This window comes from Tasmannia lanceolata, unplaced genomic scaffold, assembly GCF_043159265.1.
Source record: "Tasmannia lanceolata isolate RefF3 unplaced genomic scaffold, GAP_Taslan_0.1 ptg000015l, whole genome shotgun sequence".
NCBI classification, from domain to species: domain Eukaryota; kingdom Viridiplantae; phylum Streptophyta; class Magnoliopsida; order Canellales; family Winteraceae; genus Tasmannia; species Tasmannia lanceolata.
The window spans coordinates 19,621,528-19,648,008 of record NW_027518692.1 but is presented as its reverse complement, the minus strand read 5'-3'; the positions used below and the strand labels follow the sequence as shown (position 1 = coordinate 19,648,008).

At 40.2% G+C, this 26,481-nt stretch overlaps 1 protein-coding gene across 2 annotated transcripts; it reads left to right on the top strand.

The window, feature by feature from the left end:
* Positions 1-127: 127 nt before the first annotated feature.
* LOC143893104 (2-oxoglutarate-dependent dioxygenase DAO-like) lies at positions 128-14,764 on the top strand. 2 transcript variants are annotated; one of them, XM_077398067.1, is made up of 3 exons: positions 128-637; positions 1,336-1,651; positions 2,290-2,762. In XM_077398067.1, exons 1-3 carry the CDS (start codon positions 309-311, stop codon positions 2,548-2,550), a joined length of 906 nt encoding a protein of 301 aa, XP_077254182.1. In that variant the 5' UTR covers positions 128-308; the 3' UTR covers positions 2,551-2,762. The 2 variants fall into 2 exon arrangements, with proteins under 2 accessions (XP_077254182.1, XP_077254181.1); XM_077398066.1 differs by lacking the exon at positions 2,290-2,762 and adding an exon at positions 14,323-14,764 and having other exon boundaries at positions 138-637.
* The last annotated feature ends 11,717 nt before the right edge of the window (positions 14,765-26,481 follow it).

Below are 26,481 nucleotides of genomic sequence, written 5' to 3'. Positions count from 1 at the left end.
CAACAGTGGGGGCGAAAAAATCATTGCCCCAAAAATATAGCACTGCATGACAGGGTTTTTTTTATTTTGAAGAATAATCCGGGCCCATTTCCGTCCATTTACAATCAGCTCAAAGCATACTAAGCCGGCCTCACAAGGAAACGGATTTACCAGATTACCCCTCATCCCTATCCAAAATAACGAAATGAACCTCCACTTCTTTACTCTTTTTAAACCCCTGTAAACACGGCAAAGAAGAAGAAGTACAGGGAAAAAAATTCCTCCTTTTCCCCCCTTTCTTGATCCGATCCTCTTCTTTTCTTCAGGTCATGGAAACTGAAATCCCAATAATAGATCTAAAAGACTTTCCAAGTCAATTATCAAAACTTGTAGAAGCCTGTGAAGAATGGGGGTGTTTTCGGATCATCAATCATAAAATCCCCGAAGAGTTGTTATTAGAAATGAAAAGGGTTGTGAGATCTCTCTTTGACCTTCCGCCGGAGATTAAACGCCGGAATACTGACGCAATCGCCGGTAGTGGCTACGTGGCACCCAGTACACAGAATCCTCTCTATGAAGCTTTTGGCCTTTATGATATCAATTCTTCTGAGGCTGTTGAAGATTTCTCCACTCAGTTGAACGCCACCCCTTGCCAGAGGTTTCTTTTTTGTTTTCGAATCTTGGTTTTCTGATTTCGATAGGTAACTGATATTGGCACTGACTTATTTTGATAATTGCACCAACTTACCTTGTCTTTTATTATTTAAGAGCTGTTAAAAGATATTAGTGCATTTCTCCAAAAGGTCACAAAAGTTAATTAGAAAACAAAAAGACAAGGTAAGTTAGTGCAATTATTAAAACATTGCAGTGCCAATATCGATTGCCCGATATACCAAAAATCAAAGGCCTTAAAACAGAGCCTGATTATTAAGTGAGATAGCTTGCACACCGGAGTCAGTTTAAACTTTAAAGTAGAAAATGTTGGTAATGACTTTATGCATTTTTTATAATTGTTTGGATTTTGTACGTGACTTATTTTGATAATTGCACTAACTTACATTGTCTTTTATTATTCAAGAGCTGTAAAAAGTTATTAATACAGTTCCCAAAAAGGTATCAAATGTTAATTAGAAAAGAAAAGGACAAGGTAAGTTAGTGCAATTATTAAAACATTGCAGTGCCAATATCAGTTGCCTGATATCCCAAAAATCAAAGGCCTTAAAACAGAGCCTGATTATCAAGTGGGATAGCTTGCACACTTGAAGTTTAAACTTTAAAGTAGAAAATGATGGTGGGGTGAGTTAATGACTTTATGCATTTTGAAGAAACTATGTTTCACCATCTCTAATTTGGCAGAGAAACAATCAAGTCATATTCTTATGAATTGCACGAGCTAGCAATGGACATTGGGCGCAAGATAGCAGAGGGCATGGGTTTGAGCTGTGATTTGTTTGAGGGATGGCCTTGCCAGTTCAGGATAAACAAGTACCATTTCACTGAAGAAACTGTAGGCTCCTCTGGAGTTATCATGCACACGGACTCTGGGTTTCTAACAATACTTCATGAAGATGATTGTGTTGGTGGTCTAGAAGTTATGGACAAAAAGGGCGAATTCATTGCTGTCGATCCTGTTCCAGGCTCGCTACTTGTCAACCTCGGCGATATTGCAAAGGTAACTGAAAATTATACTGAACTTCTATTTTCTCTTCATCGGTTGATAGGTTATAAGAACCTTCTACATGGTGTGACACTCCTAAGTAGCTACTTTAGTACCACTAGTAACAGTGTGGGCCCACTGTGTTTCTGGCCGATGGTGATAAGTTATCTACTCATCAAGTAGATACACTAATCCCATTTATGTAGGGGAGTGATAAATCAACTCCCATATATCTTAAATCGACTCCCCATGTCTCTCTCTCTCTCTCTCTCCTCTTTCTCTCTCTAACCCAGAGGAGAGATAAAGACACATGGGGAGTCGATTTAAGATATTTGGGAGTCGATTTATCACTGCCCTATATATATGTATGTATGTATGTATGTATGTATGAGTGTGTGTGTTTGTAGAATTTTCTACTTATGGCGAGAGTAAATAGCTTATTTTCTGCTTCATGTAACTTCAAACATCAAGGTCAGTGTTGTTGCATAGTAGAGAAATATGAAGTACCTAGTGTTAGAATCAGAGCTGCAACACAGTTCACATGTCTAAAATGTGCTGCTGAGGATTCTGGGTATTTGTTTGAGTTTTGAGGGGGGAAATTATGTTTAACTGACTCAAAAATGTCTGCGCATTTGCGCATATGGGTGATGAAGGCATGGAGCAATGGTCGATTCTGCAATGTGAAACACCGTGTCCAGTGCAAGGAAGCAGTGATACGTTTATCGGTTGCAATGTTTCTCCTGGGGCCAAGGGAGGAAACAGTGGAGGCCCCACCAGAGTTCACGAATCTGGATATTCCTCGCTTCTACCTCCCTTTCACATTTGAGGACTACCGAAAGCTCCGACTTTCCACGGGATTGCGTGCCGGTGAAGCTCTTGCATTTTATGCCACACAAGCCCCTAACATTGCTTAATATGAACATTGTCTTAGATATCCAAGAATGCATGGATAGTGAGAAAACATGTCAGGCTTGCTAATAAATGAAGAAGTCTGGAGTAGAATCATTTACTCATTTTTTCTCCTTAGGTTGTTGCTGTTATTGATGTTGTTAAAAGTTAAAACTAATATTTTATTGATCATGGATGCAATAGCAAAATGCATTTTGGGATTTTTTTAGTGGTTGCATTTTGGGATTTTTGTTCTACAGATTATTTATAAGATACAGGATTGGAGAACAATTGCATTGAGTTTAGTATACAGGATTGGAGAACAATTACATTGAAACTTGAAACTACTTAGCTGGCATTTACAAGTATCAAGAGTTGGAAATAGTCATGTGCGGGTGGCATCAGATATGGCCAAAGGATTCTGTAGCGTTCTATCGTATTTATGTTTTTAACTGAAAGATTCCTTATGGTGTCTGTCTTATTGTATTACGTTTGACACGTGTTCCTCAGACTCTTTGGCACAGATTTTGTTGTATTTTCTGATCGTTTAGAAGAGCCATTTATCTGCAGTCTAGCAGTTTAACATAAGATAAAGAGTCCCAACTCATCTTTTGCATGAAGTTGCGGGTGACAGGAGGTCGAGCCTCGTGCTATATAGCAGTTGGAATGTTGGCAACAAGCATGTGTCGAAGCTGGAGCAGGAGATGCACCAGAAAGTAGAAGGGGTGCTTCTTTTTTTTTTAATGTTAGAAAATTTCATTCCATGATTTAAAAGACCGAGAAGGTCTATACAAGGAACGAAGATAAAAAAACAGAGAAAGTACAAAGACAATCCTGCACGGGGCAAGAGAAGATAAAGGAATAGAAAAACGGTAATCAATGGGGATGGAAATCAAACAACTCCACCTCCTCCCTCGACACCCCATCTCTAGGTAGCGAATCGGCCACCGCGTTGATCGACGGACATGACGGAATTAGAAATTGGCTCCACACACTCTATCCTGGATCTTATCAAACAAGGTAGCAAGTCGCCAAGGATTCAAGTGGGAACCCTTAAGCCATCTGATCACATTAAGAGAGTCCCCATCAATCACCACTTTGTTAAGGTCAACGTTTTAAAGGAATTTAATTCCTTGGTGAACCGCTCACACTTCAGCTTCATTCGCATCTGCAACACCTATGGGTCCTGAAAAAGCGCATCTAACATATCTCCGGGCATCCCTAAGGACGCCCCCAATACCAGAATACCACAAGGGAAGCTAATTTTAAGCTTGGATGTATCGTTCAAGTTTTCCATATGGTATTTTGGTGTGTTTGCTTTTCCTTCACTCTTACTATTTAGAAGGAAAGCGAAGAGGCGAGGAAGTTGGCATTTCCTATTTCGGTGATACACCGCCTCAGAATGACTACTGACCATGGACCAGAAGTCCAAACTCGCACTTGATACGGCGTGCAAAGATCTCCTTCTGCCATAAATGGGCATTAATGGCGCCGTAGTACTCATTGCCATACATCCCAATACAAATAAACCTTTTCGACTTCCCATGATATATTAAAACCCCAAGAAATGAATACTTTAATCAAAACTTTTGAAATACCTTTGGTGCTTGTCCCAAATCAGATATCTCGGTCACTCCTTTCATTAAATAAGGGTAATCATTTCTCCATTTGGCAGCATCACTACAGTACCGATGTCCGGATAAAGGTGAATATAACCTTCCTAGTCGCTATCCCATTCTTCAAGCACCCTCAAAATACTCCCAAGCCTTAGGCTTGGGATACCCCTTCATCCACAAGCGGCACATGCCTTGGGTAGCAAGGGGACCCCACCATAACTCCCAATGTTTACCTTTTTAACCTCAACCCTTCTAAAGTGAGCTTCGAGGGAACATCCACTTTTTTCATGGATAATTTTCCGTAGGGGTACCCCCCATGATGGCCAGACATTTCTGCTCTGGATCTTTGCTTCCCTTGAAGACCAAATTTCGGCTTTCGAAAAGATAGTGCAGAAGTCCCAGGCCTGGTGGCTCCCAGACCTTTCCTCGGCTTCACCAATCTACCCTTCCGGGTCAAGGTACGTGTGGAGCTGGCGCGCCTAGCACACCTAGGAGGTTGTTTAGGATGACTCCCCTTCATCCTGGAACCTCTCTTAGTAGGACCCGATAAAGTGGGTAAAGGGCATTCTAGTCTAGGATGATTACTTGATAATCCCAAGGCACTGTCGTCAATCAGAGAAAGAGACAGAGAGGAGGGAGGGGCATTACCCTGCAGATGTCCTGACACTTCAGCAAATGGATGAAATTTGAAATTTGAATTCAACGAAGTGGGCCCCATAGGATCAACGGTCCCCTGCCCTGAATTTTCTAAAGATGTGATAGCCTCGTCACCGGCACCGGCAGGAGCCTTTCCAGATTCGGAATACAGTTCCTCGAGGGGCCATTCTCCGGGAGGGGTGGTAGTCCTGGACAGTGGGATGGCACACAATGATCAATGTCGAAGCCCAGTTGAGGTCCATTGTTCTGGACTTCAACTCCGACAGTGTAACACTGACCCAATACCCGAATCTGAACAAGGGGTGGGGGTAGCTTCCATCATGGAGCGAGAATTTTAGCAGACACGAAGTTCATACATTGATTATGGCCCTCTTCCATTTTCACCTCAAGAACTCGACCATATAAATTTCCTAGTGCTTCAACCGTTGATGTGGCCCATACATGTAGTGGGATGCCGTGGAAATTAACCCAAAGCACCTCCGTCCATTGAACATATTCTCTACTCCAGGTAGAGAGAGAATACAATTGACTACCCCACACCTCATTTCCTTTAGCTAGGATCTCGGCGGCCTTCTCCTCGGATTCAAACATAAATAAGACTTCATCCTTTGATAGGGTGCATGGACAGGAAAGAGAAGGGATATCCCAAGATTTTTTAGCCCACAACCAAAGTTCATTAAGGGGTCCCAGAAGTGTCCTTCCCTATGAGGCAGTTTTTAGGGTTTCCAATGTCGTTTCCACCTCCTTACCCAAGATAATTAAGGACGGAGTACCTCCCTCGACCCGTGAAGAGATCATCCCAGAATAAGGCCATCGGTCAACTCCCGTACTAGCGTTAGATGATGAGGCTTTTGGATTGATATGATTCTCACCAGAAAAGGAAGTACCTTCCGTTCTATCCAAGTGGCACCTCCGGCATCTGCCCCTCCATCTGAAATTAAGATAGTCGCAAGATGAGCAACTCCAATCCCCAGGTCTCCGGCTCAATTCCTCCTTGTTTCTTCTTTTCCACGAACCTCTCCGTGGATATGAGGTTATAACTTCAGTTGAGTGACCCCGATTGTTTTGCTAACACCATCGGCAACAACGCCGCCATTTGAAATTCCAATAAGCACAGGCTAAGCAAAACCAATCCCCCATTCGGCTTGTTGTAACTGTGCTTTTTATTGATATAACTTATGTCTTGACAACCACAGCTTCAAAAAAGTTGGATTTCTCAAATCAGGGTGCAAATTGCCAGTAAGTCAAAACTGAAAGTTCTCCTCAGGATATCATGTTAGACACAGCTGCAGCTGAAAAGAAGTTGTTAGAATCCACACTTGTAGAAAGTAAGAGCGAGAATTCTAGGCTCAGGGCCATCATATGGTTTTTCTAACAACTGTATTTGGCACTCAGACAAGTCGCCAGAGACCAACCCCTCCGGCTTGGGATGCAACACCTGCCTAGAAGAATAAAGCTCCTGAAAGAAACGCACTACTTCCCGTTGGATTGCTCTCAAGACCCCATTTATTTGAAGAGAACTAATTCTGTTGTTTCTTCTTCTAGCGCACGCTATTCCATGGAAGTACGCAGTATTTTTATATCCTTTTAGCCATTTAACCCTAGATTTTTGCCTCCAAGATAATTCTTCCCGTAGTCTTTTTCGCTTATGCTCTTCCTTCAAATCCAACTTGCTTCCAAGTCTCAAATTATCGAACACCACCAACTCGTCTTCCCAATCAAAGAATTCCATCTCAGGAAGGACGAATGCTCCAGAATCACCGGCAGCGCCTATTTCCGCAGTGATTCTGTCTCTTTTCCATTCGTGGCTTTGGAGCAATCTTCCAGGAAATTAAGAGCTTGTGAAGGAGTTCCACCAGACACTGAGAAACTTCTTGGCTACAAAAAACTGTCATTTCAACAGGCTGGAAAGCTTCTTATTTCTCTAGGAAATTTTAAGATGCAGAGCCCCAAGTAAGAGTGAATACCGGTACACTAAATGAATTGAAGACAATAAGGGAGCTGTTATTACTCCACTGCTGCAAGAACACCACCTTCAAAAATTCCTTTTCCCTCTTCTCTGGAACCCCATGTCTCCATAAAAAATTGATCGCCTGCTTTGTTGTCTTTTTAAATGAATTTCATCTTGTTTCTAAAGAGAAAAACATCCATCAGATCATCGAATTGAGATCGATATGCTTCTACATCATCCATAGATTATTCAGATGGCCTTTTGGTGCTTTTGACAGTGTTTGGACAGCAGAGTTGGTTTCCATTTCAGAAATGGAAATTGATGGGGACACGGATGTTGAGTCCAAGGAATCTAGTCTTGCAGGCAGAGTTGCAAGGTTTGGGGTTTACGTGTTTTGCTTCCTAAGGAGATCTCCCTTTGATTCAGGTTTTCTAGTTAACTAGGAGAGAGAAAGGGTGTTTGGTTTCCTAGTTAGTCTTGTGGGCTTGGTCTAGACTACTAGGTGTCAAGTGGTTCCTAGTTTGACTAGGAGAGAGATACCTAAGTTTATATAAGGTATTGCAGACCTTAGGAATCATGGTAAGAAACAACACAAAAAATACGTAGGTGGTGAGAGAAAAAGAGAGTTTTCTTCTTTTGAATTTCTCACATGATACGAAATTGTGTTTTTCTCTTGGTAGTGTATTAGTCTTGGTTGAGAAGAGAAGAAGAGGGTTATGGTTTGTGGGTTTCGGGTTAATCCTTATTTCTTTCTCATAGTGGAAGATCAGAGACCTCACTCATGGATGTAGGCATCTTAGCTGAACCATATTTATTTAGTACGTGTGTGTCTTTACATATTTAGATTGTCTCTCTATTAATTTGGGAACGATTGGATTGAACCCCTGAGACACCTGGAGCTCTTACTGACCAAACTAGCATTTGCATGATACAATCTAAGGGGAAGTTTATGGATAGAGTCCAACTCCATGATTGCAGTGAAGGTGATGAATGGCACGTGTAACTGCCCCTGGAGGAAAAAACCACCGCTTGCCAGGGTTAACAAGTACCTCACAGAGTTCGAAACATGGGACATCACCCATATTTGGAGGGAAGAAAATGGGGCGTATCATCTTCCCCCCCCCCCCCCCCCCCCTCCTCTCTCTCTCTCTCTCTCTCTCTCTCTCCTCAAACTGTTCGCAGGGACCCTTTACTCGAATGTAATTCTTCCTATTATTTAATTCTCTGGTAGGTCTCCCGCCAAACCCCAGCCTACCCATCAAAAGAAAATTTAAGGCGGAGTTTTTATCACAGAAGTTTAGTTTCAGCTCCCTTTGGGTGCCTAGCATATTCAAAGTCTCCAGTATTTTGGTCGCATGGGGTGCTGTCTTTACGCTTATGCTTAGACATCGCAAGGTTAGTGTTTGGGCTTATATGAAGCACTTGAAAGCTGAGACTCGCTGTAATATTGACTCTAAAGACCACATCAAATACCTAGAATGCTCCAAGGCTAGTTGCAAATTCCTGTTCTGCACCTGGAACTTCTAAACAAAAATTTAGAGAATGCACCTCATGTCAAGAATGCCAGTTTCTACAAGCGCTTAGAGTGCTTGGATGAAACTTAGCTTTACTAGTCTCATAAGGGTTTAGATGCCATTTTGGACTTCGTCTAGCCTTGGAGGAACATATTCCTGATGACATAATTCCAACACCAACACTACTCCAGATGACTTGAGTTTGGTCTTTGGTGCATAGATTAGATCCAAGTGCCATATTCACTGACAGATTTAGCCTCCTGTAACCTTCCTAATCCGATTATATACATACACACACATTATCTGGTTAGGAGTAATATGAGTGTACTTTGCTATAGTGAAGAAAGTAACGCCTACCCACATGTCAAGAACCATGAGACCAAATACAGATTCAAGAATCAAAACATGTCAAATCAAGAATAGGTTGATATTTAGATGATTCTGTAAACAAATTAAGGTCATAGTAGCACTTATCTGAGTATCACATACCTACGTTTTTTAGAAGTAATGATTTTATTAAAAAGAAACAAAGTACAAACCTACCTGTTCAAAACAAGTCAAAGATACCCATACTCTTGAGATTTTTCTAGTTAGGCAAATGAATCCCTACTCATTGTAACTATCTATTTCCTCAAGATTAATCCATATATGGACATGGCAGTGAAATAAATCAAAAGAATTGTGTTTGAAACAAAAGATTGAAGTATCAAACACGTACTATATATGGATTAAAGAGGTATTTTGTGTCATATAGTGTAGACATCAGGGTCATGAGTAGCAAAAACATCCGATGCATGACTAAAACGAATAGACGGGTAGTTAGGATGTTAGAACTGCCACCTCAATGTCACAACCCTTATGTTCTTAACCATAGTTGAATAAATCTTCAACTTAGGGTGATGCTCCTGCTTGAACGATACATCCATTGCTCGACCTTCCTCCTCGTGTCCTCCTCGAGTCCCCTGGTATTGGGTCAGAAGAGCAAATGGTATGTGTATTTACTCGAGATGGAGGATTTGTTAAACAGGATAAAAACTATCGTCTACAATGAAGAATTAGCTTCCAAACTTTTGCCAACACCGAGAGAAGTCATTAGCGACTTTTTGAAGAGACAATGGAAGCCATTCAAAGAGGCGGCTAATAGAAGACCGGAAGTACTTTTTAGTGTGACTGGGTCGCGCAACGTGAAAGAAACTCATTCACCCATGCATAAGCATCCTTTCATTACTAAGGTGCTGGCGGATGAAAAGAACTTGAGACTTCTTCGGTGGGAGGGAGATAAAGCGTCGGGGATCCAGAGATTGGAGGCTACGTTCAATCAGAAAAGGGCATCTGAAGAAAAGGAACCAAGTGATGAGGAGCTCTCGGCTATTAGTCTCGATGAGGAGGTCTTCGCTTCTAAGATTGTTAGGCTTCTGTCGAAATTACAGAAATGTTCAACATAAGGGGAGCTTTCCAATAGTAGGTAATATAGGTTTTGACAAGCCCAAATTTTCTCTTGGGTAGTGGTATAGAGGTAATTGGTTCTAATGGTTATAGGTATCGAAGGATGTAACTTGATGAATGGAAAGTGTTAAGGATTTTTTTTTGGTTTTTTGGTTTTTCTTATGACCAAGTAATGACCCCCTGGATCCCAGACGTTGTAAATATGTAAGGGACTGCTGGTCCCTAACGTCTTTAATTCTCGTTTGAGTTATAATATATATTTGTCACTTTTCAAAAAAGAAAAGAAAAGAAAATCCATATGATGAGGAGGAAATCATGATGAGAGTTTTTGTAGGGGTGCAACTTGGGTCGGGTCGGGTCGGGTTGAGGTTTTACTAAAAAAGGAATTGGAATTAACGCTAACCCAACCCGATTTTAAGGTAAGGCTCAACCCGAATTCCCAAAAATCGACCCGAGTTGCACCCCTAATTTTTTGCTTTGAGTAGAGATCGTGCACTGTGGCTAGGCAGTTTTTGCCTAGCTTTTTTTAAGGAGTGTTGGGATTGTGTGAAGGATGATGTATGTCACTTCTTTAAGGAGTTCTATGAAGGCATAGAATTGACGCAAGCAACAGGTGCTACTTTCATCACACTAATCCCAAAATCAAAGGGTACAACATGCATTTTGAAACTCCACCCGATTAGCCTCGTGGGTTGTTTGTATAAGGTGCTAGCAAAGGTTCTAGCGAAGAGGTTAAGAAGGATCTGCCATTGGTCATATCGAGCTTACAATCAGCTTTCATAGCGGACATGCAAATTCAAGATTGTGCTCTCATTGCCAATGAAGCGATTGATTTTTATGAGAAGAGGGGGGAGGCAGGGTTAGTCTGCAAAATAGATATGGAAAAATCCTATGATTGGGTTGAATGGGACTGCCTTGATTACAGCCAGGAAAGAATAAGGTTTGGTCAAAGATGGAGAGGATGTGGAGGTGTATCTCGTCGGCTTGGTTCTCAATTCTAGTCAATGTATCCCCGAATGGATTCTTTAAATCATCTAAAGGTCTAAGATAGGGGGGACCATTATCGCCTTTCCTCTTTGTGAATGTGGCAGAGGCTCTTACCAAGATGATTATCAAGGGCAGGGTGATGGGCTTGATTGAAGGATTCCAGATTGGAGGGGAAGGTCCAGTTGTATCTCATCTACAGTTTGTAGATGATACTCTGTTATTCGGCTCTCCTGAAGAAGATAAGGCTAGGAAATTGAAAGCCATTCTTAGATACTATGAGATTGCCATAGGGCAAAGATCCAATTTTTGGAAATCTAGTTATGGGCATTTATATGGATCGTGGTCAGGTTGAAGGTCTAGCAAAGTTATGGGGGTGCAACGTCGATGTCCTAACTCTGTCTTCCTTTGGGAGCTGGCTGCCCGAATAAAAGATTATGGGATCCGATTGTAGAGAGGGTGGAAAAAAGACTCGATACATGGAAAAGAAACCTTGTCTCTCTGGGAGGCAGGATAACGTTCTTCAAGTCCGTACCGGCAAACATTCCTCTCTCTCTCTCTCTCTTTTGGGGGGGGGGGGGGTGGTGGTGGTGTTGGAAGAAAAGAAAAAATTCCACTTGGTTAGTTGGGAAGATGTGTGTGTAAACCTATTAAAGCTGGAGGGTTAGGGATTCACTCTCCTTGGAAAATGCTATGGAGATTTGGAGAGGAGTAGAATCAATTATGGGTAAAGGTGATTGAGGGTGAATATGGGGCGGTACCAGGACGCTAGGAGTCAAATGACAGATTTTCCAAGAAGGGAGTATCAGTGTAGAGGGATATTATGAAAATTAAACATAAATTCGATGAGGGAATTAGGTTCAGAGTTTATTCATGGGAAAGGATAAAATTGTGGCAGCATAAATGGTGTGGGGATACCGCTTTAAAGGTGATTTTTCCTTATTTGTATGAAGTCGTGGAGGATAAAGAGGTGTTTGTAAAGGCATGTTTTGCGGGTGAGGGATCTCAAATGGCTTGGAACATTCACTTCAGGAGAAACTTTTTCGATAGGGAGTTGGGTAGAGTGGCTCGGCTTCTGGATCAGTTGCAGTCAATTTATATCAGGAGGTCTTGGGATTACAGTAGGGTTTGGATCTGGAGCTCTTCAGGGATTTTCAATGTCAAGTATTTTTACTACCATCTTGCACCTTTTCCTTTATCTTCGTCTCTGGGTAGAGTGTGGAGCAACACCCCCCCCAACAACCCAGGGTGTGTGCTTTTGTGTGGACGACTTTTCTTGACAAAATACTCACCGTTGATCAGCTCCGTGATCGGAATATGATTATTATTGACCATTGTGCCCTTTGTATGTTGGAGGGAGAAACGGTGGATCACATGTTCATTCCTTGCAAACTGGCTTGATACATCTGGGTTAGAATCTTGGATAAGATTTGGTATATCCTGGGTATTCCCTAAAAAATTGAGTGAATTGTTGGAAAGGAAAGATCCTTCGAAAGTAATATTTCTAGCGACTTTGTGGGTTCTTTGGAAGGAAAGGAACACAGGGGTCTCGTAAAGAGCCACGATTTTATCTATATAAAGATTTTAGCATTAATAATTGCTTGGGTGCAAACCCTCGCCCCCTGTAGGTCCGTCTCCGCTTTCAACTTGTGGAATGGGTGGAGGGAAATATGCTGGGGAGGAGAGCAAAGATCTGCTATCTCTCAGGAGAGTAATCCTCTTGAATCCTGTTTGTGAAACTTAACTTTGATGGATCCAGTCTAGGGAACCCTGGACCGTCCGTCCGGTATAGGGGGTCTCCTAGAGATGACTTGGGGATCAACTATATGGGCCTTCTCCGGGGCCTATTGGTTTTGCGGCTTCTAATGAGGCGGAGATGCGAGCTGTGTTAGAAGGAATAAGGATACTGGAGTCGCATAACCTTGATAAGGTAGCGGTGGAAGGCGACTCCCTTAATGTAATCCAGTGATTAAAGGCTCTACTCGACCTCCTTGGAGGTTTGCCTATTGGATGGATGAGATTGCAGATCGGATCGGTGGATCGTCGATATCTTATCCTCACGTCTGAGATCAGCTAATGGAGAGGCTGATAGGCTTGCTCGAGATGTAGTAGATCATGAATTTATTATAATAAAGCTGTAAGAAACATCACCAGTTACAACAATATTAGCCTTAGATGCAGGGTTACAATGTACATGTAATGTTTCTGTGAAAATAAGGGGAGTATTTATATAAAGGTAAGCTGTTTTTTGGATTCAGTACGTGGCTGATCAGATGGATGTTCTTCGTATGGGTAGCTCTTACGCATCACATATCAGGAAGCTATATTGCATTGTGAGTTTGTGACTCTCAACACATTTGTCGAACCTTCCTTTCAGCCTTGTTTGGATTGGTTTTGTTTGAGCTCCTATTATACAGTCATGGAACTTCTCAAAAAATGGCACATAAATCTAGAGAAAAGCATCCAAAGCAAAGTAATTGAACACCCAAACAGTAATCTCTCTCCATTTGAGTACGGACTACAGACACTAGCTTGAATAAACTCTCCTCTAGCAAGTTACAAGGTCTTGAAATTTAAACCCTTCTCCATGTAAACTCAAATATGCAAACATTATGAGGACATTGAGGCTAATGATCACGGTGTGGTATTCAGCACCCCTGAAGAGAATATTTTTGCCATGGAAACTTCAGGTTCATGCCAGCAGAGCTCAATTCCAAGGAACAGCTCACAGTTTCACACCCTTTTGCCTTCCAACAATTTTATATTTTCTATATATATGAATGACAAGTAGTAGTAAACTAGTATCATGCCCCAGATTTATGACAATAAATTTCTAAACTGAATTTACATGCCTGTTCACACTCAACTCTCAAGAAACTTAGCTGCTAAAGATGCCTTGAAAAAAATAGTGTGTTTTACCAGGAGACACCAATGATAGTATATGAGCTTTCTGGTTCGTATTTCAGATAAACATGTGCACCCTACTTCTAGTAGCTACTTTGACCTTAATGCCCAAGGTTGGTTGTCTCAAACAAAGTTAAAGATTTAACTAGTAGGTTTGTTTTCTGTATCACAATTTATATTCTCATAGGATTCTGGTACTTGGGACTGATAATCTTAAATTAGCTTACTTTTCTACTCACCGTAACTTTCAACCAAAGACGGCCGTAATTCTTGGAATTGGGGTATGCAGTATAAATGTCTCTTAAGAGACCCCAAAAGCTATTTGCATATAGTCTTGTTTGCATAAAATCTTATACACAAATAATGGTTATGATAGTTGTGTGTCTATCTTAGTTAATGCCTTCTAAAGTGGCATTAATGTTCCATTCGCAAATAAGATTAACTTAAAATAATCTAATTTGGAATTAACAACAGATTTTGGTGGTATCCTAAGAGGCCCCTAAGTCTACGGTTTTGTCAGGTAAGTCAGTTCAGCCTATATCAGAAGCTGTTACAAAATGAACTTTATCCTGCAACCTCCATCAATAGTAAGGTTTCTATAAGTCACGGTCTCTAATCTCAGTGACTGATGTGAATTATTTAACTCCTTCTCGGTTGATTTTTAAGGGAAATTGTAAATTATCTGACTGTAACATGTCTGCACATTTGTGAATGTGGGCGATGAAGGCATGGAGCAATGGTAGATTCTGCAACGTGAAACACCGTGTGCAATGCAAAGAAGCAGCGACACGTGTCTCGGTCGCCTTGTTTCTCCTTGGGCCAAAGAAGGACGCCGTGGAGGCGCCTCCAGAGTTTGTGAGTTCCAATGTCCCATGTCTCTACCTACCATTCACCTATGAAGATTACCGAGAATTCCGATTCTCCAAGGGATTGCATGCAGGCGAAGCTCTTGCATTTTACACCACACAACAAGCTCCTACTTTGGTTTAATATCCAAGTTTCATGGCATTTATAATAAGGTTGTAACAGCTATTTACAAGCTACTACAATGTAAATCTAATCCATGTACTACAATGTAATCATCATATTCCCAAAAAATGTATGGGAGTTTCTGCTGAGCTCCTGGAAGAGAGTCTTAAATCTATATAGAAGCGTACTTAGCAAAGTAGCATAGAGTCTTTGGTAGAATAATCTTTTTTACCCTTGTGGATATGGACACTGGCTTGAATAAGTTCTTCTCTTGCTAGCTCGAGGCTCTTGAAATATACTCTTGGCTGTGTAGGGTCAAACCTACAACATAGAGGAGTTGAGGTGAATGATCCAGGTGTAGTACTACTGAGCACTTGAAAAAATCTACATATTTTCACCATGGAAACTGAAGGCTTATGTGAACAAAGGATATGTCAACAACATCAAACATCCAAGGAACAGCTGTTCAAACCTTCTGGCCTATTCAACAATTCAAGAAAACTAGTAGTAATACTATCCCATGTTGTTGTTAATGGCATTTAACTGAATTCCAGTGAATGAAGCAGTTAGTACTTTAGTAGGATTCTGCAGATTCTGCCATTTAATAGAATTACCAGTTCTAAGAAATAGGGTGTCCATTAAGCATCATGTATTTTTCACTACAAGATTTAGTTTAGTAAATGGTTACCTTGTATTCAAACATTTTCACGGAAACGTGTTACGTACCCGAATTGGTTCGTAACGTGATTGATCTTCTTAGAGGGAAGATCGGCCTCTTGATCCACTTTGAGGGAGTCCTTCTTTGTGCACAAGACACACTTTGTCAAACTAGTTTCTTCATTTCATTTTCATTAATGATAACATATGCTTATATAAAGCACTTAATGATAAACATAGAAAGATCTTATTTTAAGAATAGAAGTAGCTAATTAGAGACTATCATAATCTAACCTAACTACTAATTATATCAAGATATGATCTTATTCACTAAAATATCTAATTAATCTATTTCGCTAAGTGGGACTCATCTAAGTACGTATCATTCCACCCGCCTTGAAATCAACCTTGTCCTCAAGGTTGAAGATTAAGCACTGGTTGGAGAAAAATGAGATCTTGCGTCCATTTCTTCCTCCTTTCGTCTTATAATTAGTCATCATTGCACATGTCGTCATCAAGAGTTTACGCGGCTCCACCTTAAAACTAGTCTCATCGGACCATTCATCAAAGCACCTTTGTTTCGGTTTTTTGGAACAGTTTGGCATTGATCCACGGATGGTTGTGGGAGAGGATCTTCACGCTGGTGTTGGATGTGTCGAGAGGAATGACGGATTTTCCGGCGACGAACTCGACGGCGCTAAAAATCAATGACGACTTTCTTTTATGGTTTCTTCGGTTTTTCTTCTCTCTTCTTTCTTTCTCCGTTATTTTCTCCCCTTTTTCTTTTTCGTCTTTTCTTTTTCATCGTGCAAGACTTCTGAATCACCATGTCGATTTTGTTCAAGCTTTCCACAAATTGTCGTTGCCATTCCTTCAATTCCAAAACAAGTATTTTGATCTTCTGAAAATCTTCACGCATCGAATCCAAAATCTCTAAAGACGTAGCCATGGCGCATGATCGACCGCTCTGATACCAATTGTTACGAACCCGAATCGGTTCGCAACGCAATTGATCTTCTTGGAGGGAAGATCGGCCTCTTGATCCACTTCGAGGGAAGGATCAGTCCTCCTTTGTGCACAAGACACACTTTGTCAAACTAGTTTCTTTATTTCATTTTCATTAATGATAACATATGCTTATATAAAGCACTTAATGATAAATATAGAAAATGATAAACATAGAAAGATCTTATTATAAGAATAGAAATAGCTAATTAGAGACTATCATAATCTAACCTAACTACTATTTATATCAAGATATGATCTTATTCACTAAAATATCTAATTAATCTATTCCACTAAGTGGGACCCATCTAGGTACGTATCAAAACGATTCGATGAAACAATAGTAACCAGATGGGAACTTCAGGGTGTATAAAAGGCAATATTAAGGCTAAATCATTTGTAATTGATAATCTTTAATTATCATAATAGAATGAAATTGATTCCAAAGAGATATGGAATTATCCCGCAGGTCCGAGTGTGCCCCCCAAACAAAGTACAAAATGAACAAGTGGCTCGGGTTGACCAATGGCATATATATGTCTGTCATTGCCTGTCCTAAACTTTCATTCCAGGTGAGAACAACATCCTTACCCATTACATACATTTTTTAGGGATAATTATCAATGTTTGATAAGGGTATGAAATGCTACATGAGCTGCTTTTGAATACACATGAGCGAAAGAACTGAATCGCAGTATACTTTTAGTCCCATCTAGCTCTAAGAGATTTTAATCTGATCAAATTTGTGGGATAATTCGATAGGATCAGCAGGGGGAATTCTTGTAGTGGAAGCCTGATCAACATACTTGAACTTCAAGAGAAGTACCAAGATGATCTGCTAGACTGTAGAAGCCCAACTGAGCATTCTGCATATCCTGAAAAAGCACACCATAAACATGACATGATGTCGATGAAATTCTCAAGTCATACTAATATATAACTCATAGTGAATACCAAGAACAAATGAAAAACATGGATACCCTTGAAACATGCTGATAATTGGAGAATCTGCATTACAACTCAAGAGAATAATTTCAAAATCTAGCCCTCTGTAGACACCCCATTTTGACCGTGCCCTTAACCTTCCAATTTTATGCAAAACCTCATCAAATGAATGAATTAGGGTCTCAAACTTCACCCTAAGCTAGGTTAGGATCTCATCTAGGTCCCTGCAAAATTTCGTCGAAATCCAAGTGCGTTTGCCTAGCGAACAAGCCAAGACAATGCCCGTAGCGTAAACCAGAAAGGGGGGGTGAGTTTATCCCGAGAAGGAGGCGAATTTATCCTAGAACGATGCGATTTTCATCCGAGTAGGACACGATTGTGTCGTACACCTATCAAAATTCGTGCAACCGCTCGCCAAATCCGCTTGGAGTGCCTTTATCAACATCCTACTTTATCTATAAATACAGATTTAAACTCAGATAAAAAAAAGAAATTTTTGTTTTTCCCCTTTTAGAGAGAGAAAGAGAGAGAGAACCCAGAGAGATAAAGTAGATCTCGTCACCGAAACCCTAAGATCCGATTGTTTATCTTCTCCGATCAACATTTTCCGGCGGATCTGAGCTCCGGCCAATAGAAAGCACTCACTGAGTTACTTACTGAAGAGATTTTCTCTCTCGACGCCGAGAATTTTCTTTCTCTTTCAAGTTACCTTCTCCTTCCTCTGTTAGATCTAACACAAATACCCTCCTCTCTTACCTTCTTAAGCTTATTTTCAGCTCTAAACCCTACCTCATCTTCGATCATCATCAAGCTTTATATCTGTAATTCAAGTATTCAGATCTGTCCTTTTAGCTTTTAAAACATCCTCGATCAGATCTCTATCATGAAGATCTAGAGCTTAAAACCTAGTCCATTACTTTTGTTCATCCCTGTTCCAAAGGCTTTCACAGAGAAAATCAGGGAAGAAATTGACAGATCTGAAGGAGAGAGAGTGAGAAAATAAAGAGAGAAAGTAGATCTAGGATCTCCAAACCCTAACTCCATTGGTTCCGGCAAGAACCGCAGGAATCCGGCCGTTTTCTTCATCTTCCCGGCCAGCTGTTCTCTTGCAAATCTGAACAGAGACTCCTCATTTAATGCGAAAATTGCAGAAAAATTTGACGTGGAATGGAATGTAAAGAGGGAGGGATCGAAAGAGCAATAGAGATTTGAAAGAGTAGTGAGAAATTGAGAGCTGAGAGTGACTTTCTTCTTCTGGAAGAGATAATGAGCTGAGGAAAAGACCAAAGCAGTTCACCTTCGAAATCTGTTGAACCTGAACATATTCTTCGCAGCCAATCCTATCTTAGCCTTCCTTTTATCTCCAACATCTCCACTCCAAGATTTCCACTGAAAACAGAGTTTAAAGAGAGGCAAAGGGATGAAAAGGAAGGGATCGGGGGTTTGATATCAAGCTTGATTTAACAAACAAAAGGAGAAGGTAGAATCTGCAATTCGACTGGTTTATGGAACCTGCTACATTGCTACAATTTGGTCTCTACAACTCAGTACCTTAGATTGATACCGGTTCAGGTATGTTTTTCTTTCGTTCTTCATTTGAATTGATAGCTTGGATAAAAATCATTCTTATCATGAAAATTTAGTGTTTGGCCTATAATTTTGATTCCTCATGTTGTTCCTGTGTTATTCAATCTTGCTAGAGATTCAAAGATATGTTTGATTTAGGTCCCAAGTAACATCTTTAAGCTCTTATGAGAAATTCCTTCTTTTATTTTTTTAGCTAACGACAGTAGGACCAATTTTCCATAATAGCTCAGCAGCAGATTGTTCCTCATTTGGTTGGGTGTTTTAGAATTCATTTTATGGTCGGTTAGAGGTCTGTGATGGTTTATTGATCTAAAAGTTCATCATTTCCCGCTGGAAATTTGCCATGGAATCTGGCAAAACTTGCAATTCCAATTCATTGAAACCTGATTTAGATTGTTAAGATGAAGCTGAATATAGGAGTATAAGGAGCAAGTTCTGTCCTGGAAAATTCGTTGGAGTGGCGAATTTGTGCATTTTAACAAGCTTATCATTGGAGTGTCTCTCATTTAGTGCCATCTGAAGATCTGAGGAAGATCTCATTAGATTTTCAAAAGAAATGAAGAGAGGGAGGAAAAGATGGGGCTGATTTGGGTGCTTTGAATGAAGCACGATCACCTTCTCCAATCACAGACCTCATCTTCCTCATTCTCATTTCTTTTCTACAGCAGCCTATTCTCTTTGTCAGCCACTTTTTTTTTCCTTATTCAAAACCCATAGCCACAGCCCCTGTATCCGGCTATTTCTACCTTGGTCCGGCCAACGTCAATAATCCCAACCATCTTCATTAATTCCGATTTGTAAGAGGATAGAAGGGGTATAGAGAATCTCATAGCCTGGAAATTTTGTAGAGGAAGAACAAGCAAAATGGGTTAAGGGAATTTTGGATAGGATTTTAGAAAGAAAGATAAGAGGGTTACATTCTAGGGTTTGGAGTTTAAGAAGAAGGAGAAGAGGTTTGTGGGTCAGCTCTCAGCTATTTGATTCAATCCCGTTCTTCATTCATTTCAAGCTCTTCTTACAACGGCGCGTTGCCGGAAAGCGGCATAGGTAATCTTCTATCCCTTTTTAATGTTTTTGATATTAGCACCAAAAAGTTTTAATAACCTCATAAACTTATCCTTCTTTCCTTTTTCTTTCCTAAACTTACTTAATCCCTTTGCTATCCTTCTCTTTCTTCTTTTTGAGATTGACTTAGTCTCATTCATCTTTTTCCATCATCATTGCAAGGGCGATGAAGGCGATAGCCCAAGCCCATCTTTAGAGGGATTTACCCGGTCGTGGTAATACCCCCTTCTTTCTTCTTCTCTCTTTATAGACTTGCATAATCTTTAGAAACTCTTAGAATTTGTCCTTTCATTGCAAGGGCGATGAAGGCGCTAGCCCAAGCCCATCCTTTAGGGGACGTGCACAGTCCTTATAGCATTCCCCTTTTTATTATGTAGACTTTCTTAGTCTTTTAGACATCCTTAGACATTGGTCCTCTAACATTGCAAAGGCAATGATGGCGCTAGCTGGAGCTAACCTTTTAGAGAGACAAGCTGTGTCTCAACAGAAAAATCAAACCATTTTAGGAGACAAGCTATGTCTTGTGTAAAAATGTCACACCCTTTAGAGAGACATGTTTTGTCTCATAGAAAGTCACATCTTTAGGGAGACAAGCTATGTCTCAGCAGAAAAGTCAAACCTTCTGGAGACAGGCTTGGTCTCTTTGGTCATAGTGTTCTCTCTTCTAGGAGACTTGCCCAATCTCACTAACACCCTTCTTTATCTCCATTTCTTTTAGGAGACTAACCTAGTCTCATTAGCACTATCCTCTTAGGGTTGTGCACTAGGAGTCAGTCCTTTAGTCACTAGGAATCAGTCCTATCATCATAGGGGTTAGGATCATTTCCAACCTCTCATCAAATCATGTGTTTTTTATCTACTCTTGCAAGGTATAGGATGCTGCCCAACCCTTGCAGAGTCATGATTCTGTCATTTTCCCCCACAAAGCATAGGATGTTGTCCAACCTTTACGGGATATCAGGAGTCTGTCATATTCTTATGATGATAGGAATCTGTCCTCTTGAGTAAAAAACACTTGAAAATTCAAAAACATCTAAAAACCAAAAATTCAAAAAATTAAGAGTCATTAGGAGTAGTTAGGAAATTCTGTTCTGAACTACGTTGGCTTGATCCCTTTCCACAGGATACGTAGTACAGCTTGGGATCCACATCCCAAGTCCAGCCAAACCTTTAAAAATAAACATTTCAAACCTTCAAAAAATTCAAAAACTCTTCAAAACATTTTCAAAAAGATCTTCCCCTAGAGTTAGGAGTCTGTCCTAAATATTTGGGGTGTTTTAGAGTTAGGAGTTTGTCTTGTTTGTATTGATATGGTGTGTCCTGTCGTGTGAGTGTCTCTAGAGTTAGGAGGCCTCGAGTTGGTCGGTTAGACACCTAGTCGAACTGATGGCCAAACTAGGAAGCAAATAGTCAGCCCATGGTTTTCTTTAGGATGCACATCGTAGTTATACATAGGATGTAGGGCCCACCTGCATTAGCTTAAGGCTAATCAACTTGCATTAGTTATGGCATATAGAGAGTCCTAAAAATTACAATTCACCTGAACTTAGCAATCGTGTAAAAAAGCTTTAAAAATCAGTCGAGTCTAGTGGATCGAGTCTAGTGGATCTAGTCTAGGATAGCGGTTCTAGATGGTTAGGCATCGTAGTTTAGAATAGGTCATCGAACTACGTTGACTCCGATTCTTCCCGAGGCCGAGATACGTAGGGCAGCTAGGGTGGATGGCTATTCTGGTCCAAGTCAAGTATTGCATTAGAGTTTTAGGATTCATCTTATTGAGTCATGTTTAAAATTGAATTGTGTGTGTGTTTTGCTTTGTTTTCTTACTTTCATGTACAGACCCTATACCTTTAGCTGTAGCATGCATGTGCTTGCACACCAGAACTTAGACACCAATTAGGTATGACACTCATAACCTAGCTATTCTTAGGTGACACTTATTCCATTTCTTTTATGTGTGCTTACTTTTCATCTTCGAGACATGCATGATTAGGTAGACGTCTTTTCGGAGATAGATGTTCCCATTTCACATGAATTTTACCCCAAAACTCTTCAAAATCAATAAGTAAATGGCATAAGAGACCAGGTGTTTGCACTTGGGCGGATGAGGTGCTCTTCAGACCTTCCAAATTCGTAACCAGGCACGAACCTTCTTTTATATCTCTGGTTATCCGTTGCAACAGAGCATAGTATGGGATCCAGGGCCCACTTCCTTGGATGGCGACTCTTCTTTGTTTAAGGTTCGTTTCGAATCTGGGCTAGTCCCCGAATTGAAAGGTATCTCACCTTATATCGCCACTCATGCTGTGAGAGGCATTCCTTTTGAGAGTTCCTTGGTAGAGCTCTCCATTCACGTGGATGATCTGTAGAGAGAGACTTCTGTCTGTTAGTGTGAGGCTCGTCTCCCGCCTCTCTCGGATCGGGGTCCACACCCTCGCACACTCCTTTTTTATTATTATGATCTAGGGATAGGGATGATGCCTTGTGCTTTTGATTGTAATATCTTTCTTGTTTATATTAATACACCGGTAGGGGTCCTGCCTAGCCCCAGCTTACCTATCAAGGAAAAAAAAGGTCCTACAAGATGAAACAATCACATTTATAAAAGATATATTCTTTGGCATGTGCATACATTTATAGGATTTTCTCTCGGAGGATGGAAATTGCTATTATTTGAACATAGTTGCCAGAGTGGGAAGGAGAAGCGACATGAGGAGCGAGGGATTTGGAAAAGAGAAAATGTGGAAACGAATAACTCTAGAGAAAGTAAAGAGAAATGGTGTGGAAATAGTCATCAAAAGTGATGCAGGGAGCATGGAGAAGCAACACCAAGAGAAAGATCAACACAAGAAGCAACTAATAATCTCGTGGGGGTTTGAAAACCCATGCCACGGTTTTGGAGAGAAACTCCAATATAACACGTGAAAGGAGCCAAGCTCCTTCACCCACGTGAAAGAGCCAATGCTCTCGTCACAAGTGATATCCTTCACAATCTATATCTTTCTTTCCTAAGTCTTACATTGTATAGAGAGCCAGAACCCAAGAATAGCAACCCTAAATACTTGCCTAACAATTATTCTCCATCTTCTATTTAAAGTAACATAAATATAGATAATCCTAGAAATCTCGTAACAGACCTATACTGTATCCACAAAATGCCTATAACTTTGTCAAATCAAGTCCAAATCACGTGATCTTGGACTCTTTAGACAGGTAATCGAAAAACCTTTCTAAAGAAACCAAAATCATGCCAAAAAGACCAAGATTTAGTGCCTAAAAAATAAGCAACAAATAAAATGACGAAAATAGAAAATAAAAGGTAAAAGACTTGTTTTGCATCAAAAAGTCAATATAAAACATGTAATAAGCCTCAGTGGAAGCGGACAAGAAGTAGATGAAACGAGTAGAAATGTAGTAAGTTAGAAAGGAAGGGTTAATATAAGTAATGATTACAAGTAGAAGAGTAAACTTCAGACTAATTAGAATCAAGTTTAGGAATTTACCGTTTCATATATTTTATTCATCTATATTTAATAATAATTTTTGGAAAAAGATCAACATAACATTTGAAACTTAAGATTAGTTTTGAAGTTTTAAACGCATTCTTTAAAAAAAAACCGCTTCTTCAGCATTATCAACAGGCTAATATTGCACCATTTCCGATAAACCTTTCTAACTCTACGATTTGACTAAATCTATACTAATCCATATCTATAATAGCTATTAAATCTCTATCAAATGTCGCCCCTTCCTTCCTATGGCAATGTTTTTTTTAGAGGATTCCTGCCCCATCCTTCCTACGCTAATGTTTTTTTTTTTTTTGAGAGGATTCCTATGGCAATGTTTCCGTTACAAAATTATTTCGAGCCCTAAACAATATCATTCTTAACGTGAAAATCTCTCTCTCTCTCTCTCTCTCTCTCTCTCTCTCTCTCTCTCTCGAATTAATCTCCTTCCTCCTCCCATCCGCCGTTTCAAGCAATAGGCCCTTCTTCAACTTTTCTTCGTAAACGCCTCACCCACCAAAACTCAAGGGATTCTCCATTGTTTGAATTTAATGCATTAAAACCTCTATATATTATAATATCTTATGGAACCAACCTTCCTTCCCCAGCTATTCCACTACCTCTTCTATTCGTCCTTGACACCTCCTCTCCTGCATCCAGAGATCCGCAATGAGAAGATAAAAAACGAGGTTAGTTATTTTATTCCAGTAGCCTTTTTTTTAAAAAAAAATTTCGTCTTTGCAAGATCCAATTGATCAGATTTGTGCAGCTTCCTTTCGACCCTTTATCGGTTAGAAACCACACACACACGTATATGGGGTAAAAATCTGACCCCCAATGAAGGGCCGACACATGGCGCTGAGGTGTTCGGAGGTGCCATAATATCCCAAAGGCAGCTATTGGAATAAAGGACATTTTGCACATCTTCCAGAAGCCTTAAATCGAGCCCGAAAAGGTAACCTCGCGGGTGGTGAGCTAAACATAGAAACCGCCTTCCAATCACAAAGACTCTGTGAAAATAACAAATTGCTCCAAAGCTTACATTGTTAGAGTGGGTGTTATTTAATCATTTACACTTCAACACTCCCCCTCGCGTGTGACCCCTTTTTTTTGGATCAGCCATACACATGGCACAAGTGACCCCTCTTCTAGATTGGCCGTACATGTGGATTTTTAATATTATTGATTTTTAATAATGAGTTGTTGGGTTTTGAACCCAAGATATGCCATGAGGCGAGAGCTCTGATACCATGTGAAAGAACCAATTACTCCAAAACTTAAGCTATTAGAGTGGGTGTTATTTAATCATTTACACGTCCACAGTCTCCAAGAATGGCAAGTTTCCTAAACCGTCGTCGACTCCGAGCCTATATGAAGGGACCAAACTCCAAGGAACTCAGAGAATAACAACAATCCCACTCTGTTGTGGACTCCGAATCTATACAAAGGGGCCAAACTCTAAGGAACGAGGCGAATAACAACAGTACCACCCTCCAATTTCGTTCTCAGCTCTCCCTGTCTTTGCTCAGTTCTTATGGTTGGTGAGCACCCTGACTTAAGCACTGGAGGGTTCTCTCGGAGGCCAAACTCTGGGCCTTCTGACGAGTTCTTATTCGTACGTTCTAGGTCATCTGAAGAAGCTGAGCCCGTCGCGGGACCACCTAGCCCGACAACCCCAACGTAGATTTTGACACCCAGTGTCATTGAAAATTGTCACTTTTTGCTGGATTGGACAAATGAAAATGATTTTTCAAGCAGTTTGGATGAAAGTTAATCTCCATATCAAAAACTATCTCATTTGCCTTTTAAGTTGAACACACCAATTTAGATCTCATTACAAAGCATCCATGTCTTCTGACAAACTCCTCCATCTCTCTCCCACAAAAAATCAATAGGTTGAAGAAGGGCAAGAAAAAATCTTCGTCTGACATGGAAACCCCAATTTTCACCACGATTGGGATTTGGGTGTGTATCGCCAGAACGATATCCTTGCTCTAAAAAATAGGAAAGCTGGTGGAAAAGGCTATGGAATAGCTTTTTGTACTAGGCTATAAGACCATTTAATCTCATTCGTTATAAGGATCAGACACTTCTAGGGGGTGGGCGACGAATGCCTTTGCGCTGCGTCGCAATGTAGATGTAGCGACCTCTTTGATTATAGTATAAATATGTTTTGCGTAATCGAATCATAAGCATGCGAAATTGAGCAAGTTGAGCGTGATATGAAGAATGATCAACGTCTTCTACTCTCTCCATGGTAACCTCATGTGTATTCCAATGGGGAGAATAATGACATTACGGGTGCCTTTGGATTGCTGGAATCGGTATAGGTTTCTTATTCCAATTTTAGGCGATTCCGGCATTTGGGTTCGTTTGCAAAATGGAATGGGAAACAATACTCAACTCTGATTGAAAAGAAAACGACGGAATATTTGGCATTTTTTCTTTCTTGCCCAATGGAGTGGTATTCTAATTCTTGGAATGGAGAGAAAAAACGGCGTTAAATGTCCTCCTAAAGGCAGCTAACCGAATACACATTAATTCAAAATTATTCAAGTATAAAATTTTTGATTTATAAATTTCTTTTGAGAGTGGTTATTTATAAATTTAAATCCGACCTGTAAGGAGTGAAAGTGACCAAATTATCCCTAAGGCGTGGAAAATGACTAAAATGCCCACATCGTATAAAAATGATCAAAACACGGTATATCGGGTAAAAATGACTAGAATGCCCCTGAGTTATGAAAAAAATAAAATAGCTCCATGATATAAAAAATGATCAAAATACTCCAATTGGGTAATAAATGACTAGAATACCTGCATCAAGGAAAATGACCGAAATACCCCTATATTGGGTGAAAATGACCAAAATACCCCTAAGAGTGGAAAATGACTAAAATACACTTTTGACATAAAATGATCAAAATACCCCTTATAGGATAAAATGATTAGAATACCCCTGAGTCGTGGAGAATACTGAAATACCCCAACATGAGGAAAAAATGACCAAGATAGCACTGAGTCATGCTAAATAAATAATATACCTCCATGATATAAAATGATCAAAATACTCTGCATGTGAAAATGGCCAGAATAACCCCTAGTCACGAAAAATGACCATAATAGGGACAGTCATGAAAAATGACTAAAA

Excerpts from the sequence above, each read along its gene's own strand:
- LOC143893104 (XM_077398066.1), top strand. The coding sequence starts at position 309 with ATGGAAACTGAAATCCCAATAATAGATCTAAAAGACTTTCCAAGTCAA. Across the intron at positions 638-1,335 it reads AACGCCACCCCTTGCCAGAG|AGAAACAATCAAGTCATATT; the intron begins GTTTCTTTTTTG and ends CTAATTTGGCAG. Across the intron at positions 1,652-14,322 it reads ACCTCGGCGATATTGCAAAG|GCATGGAGCAATGGTAGATT; the intron begins GTAACTGAAAAT and ends TGGGCGATGAAG.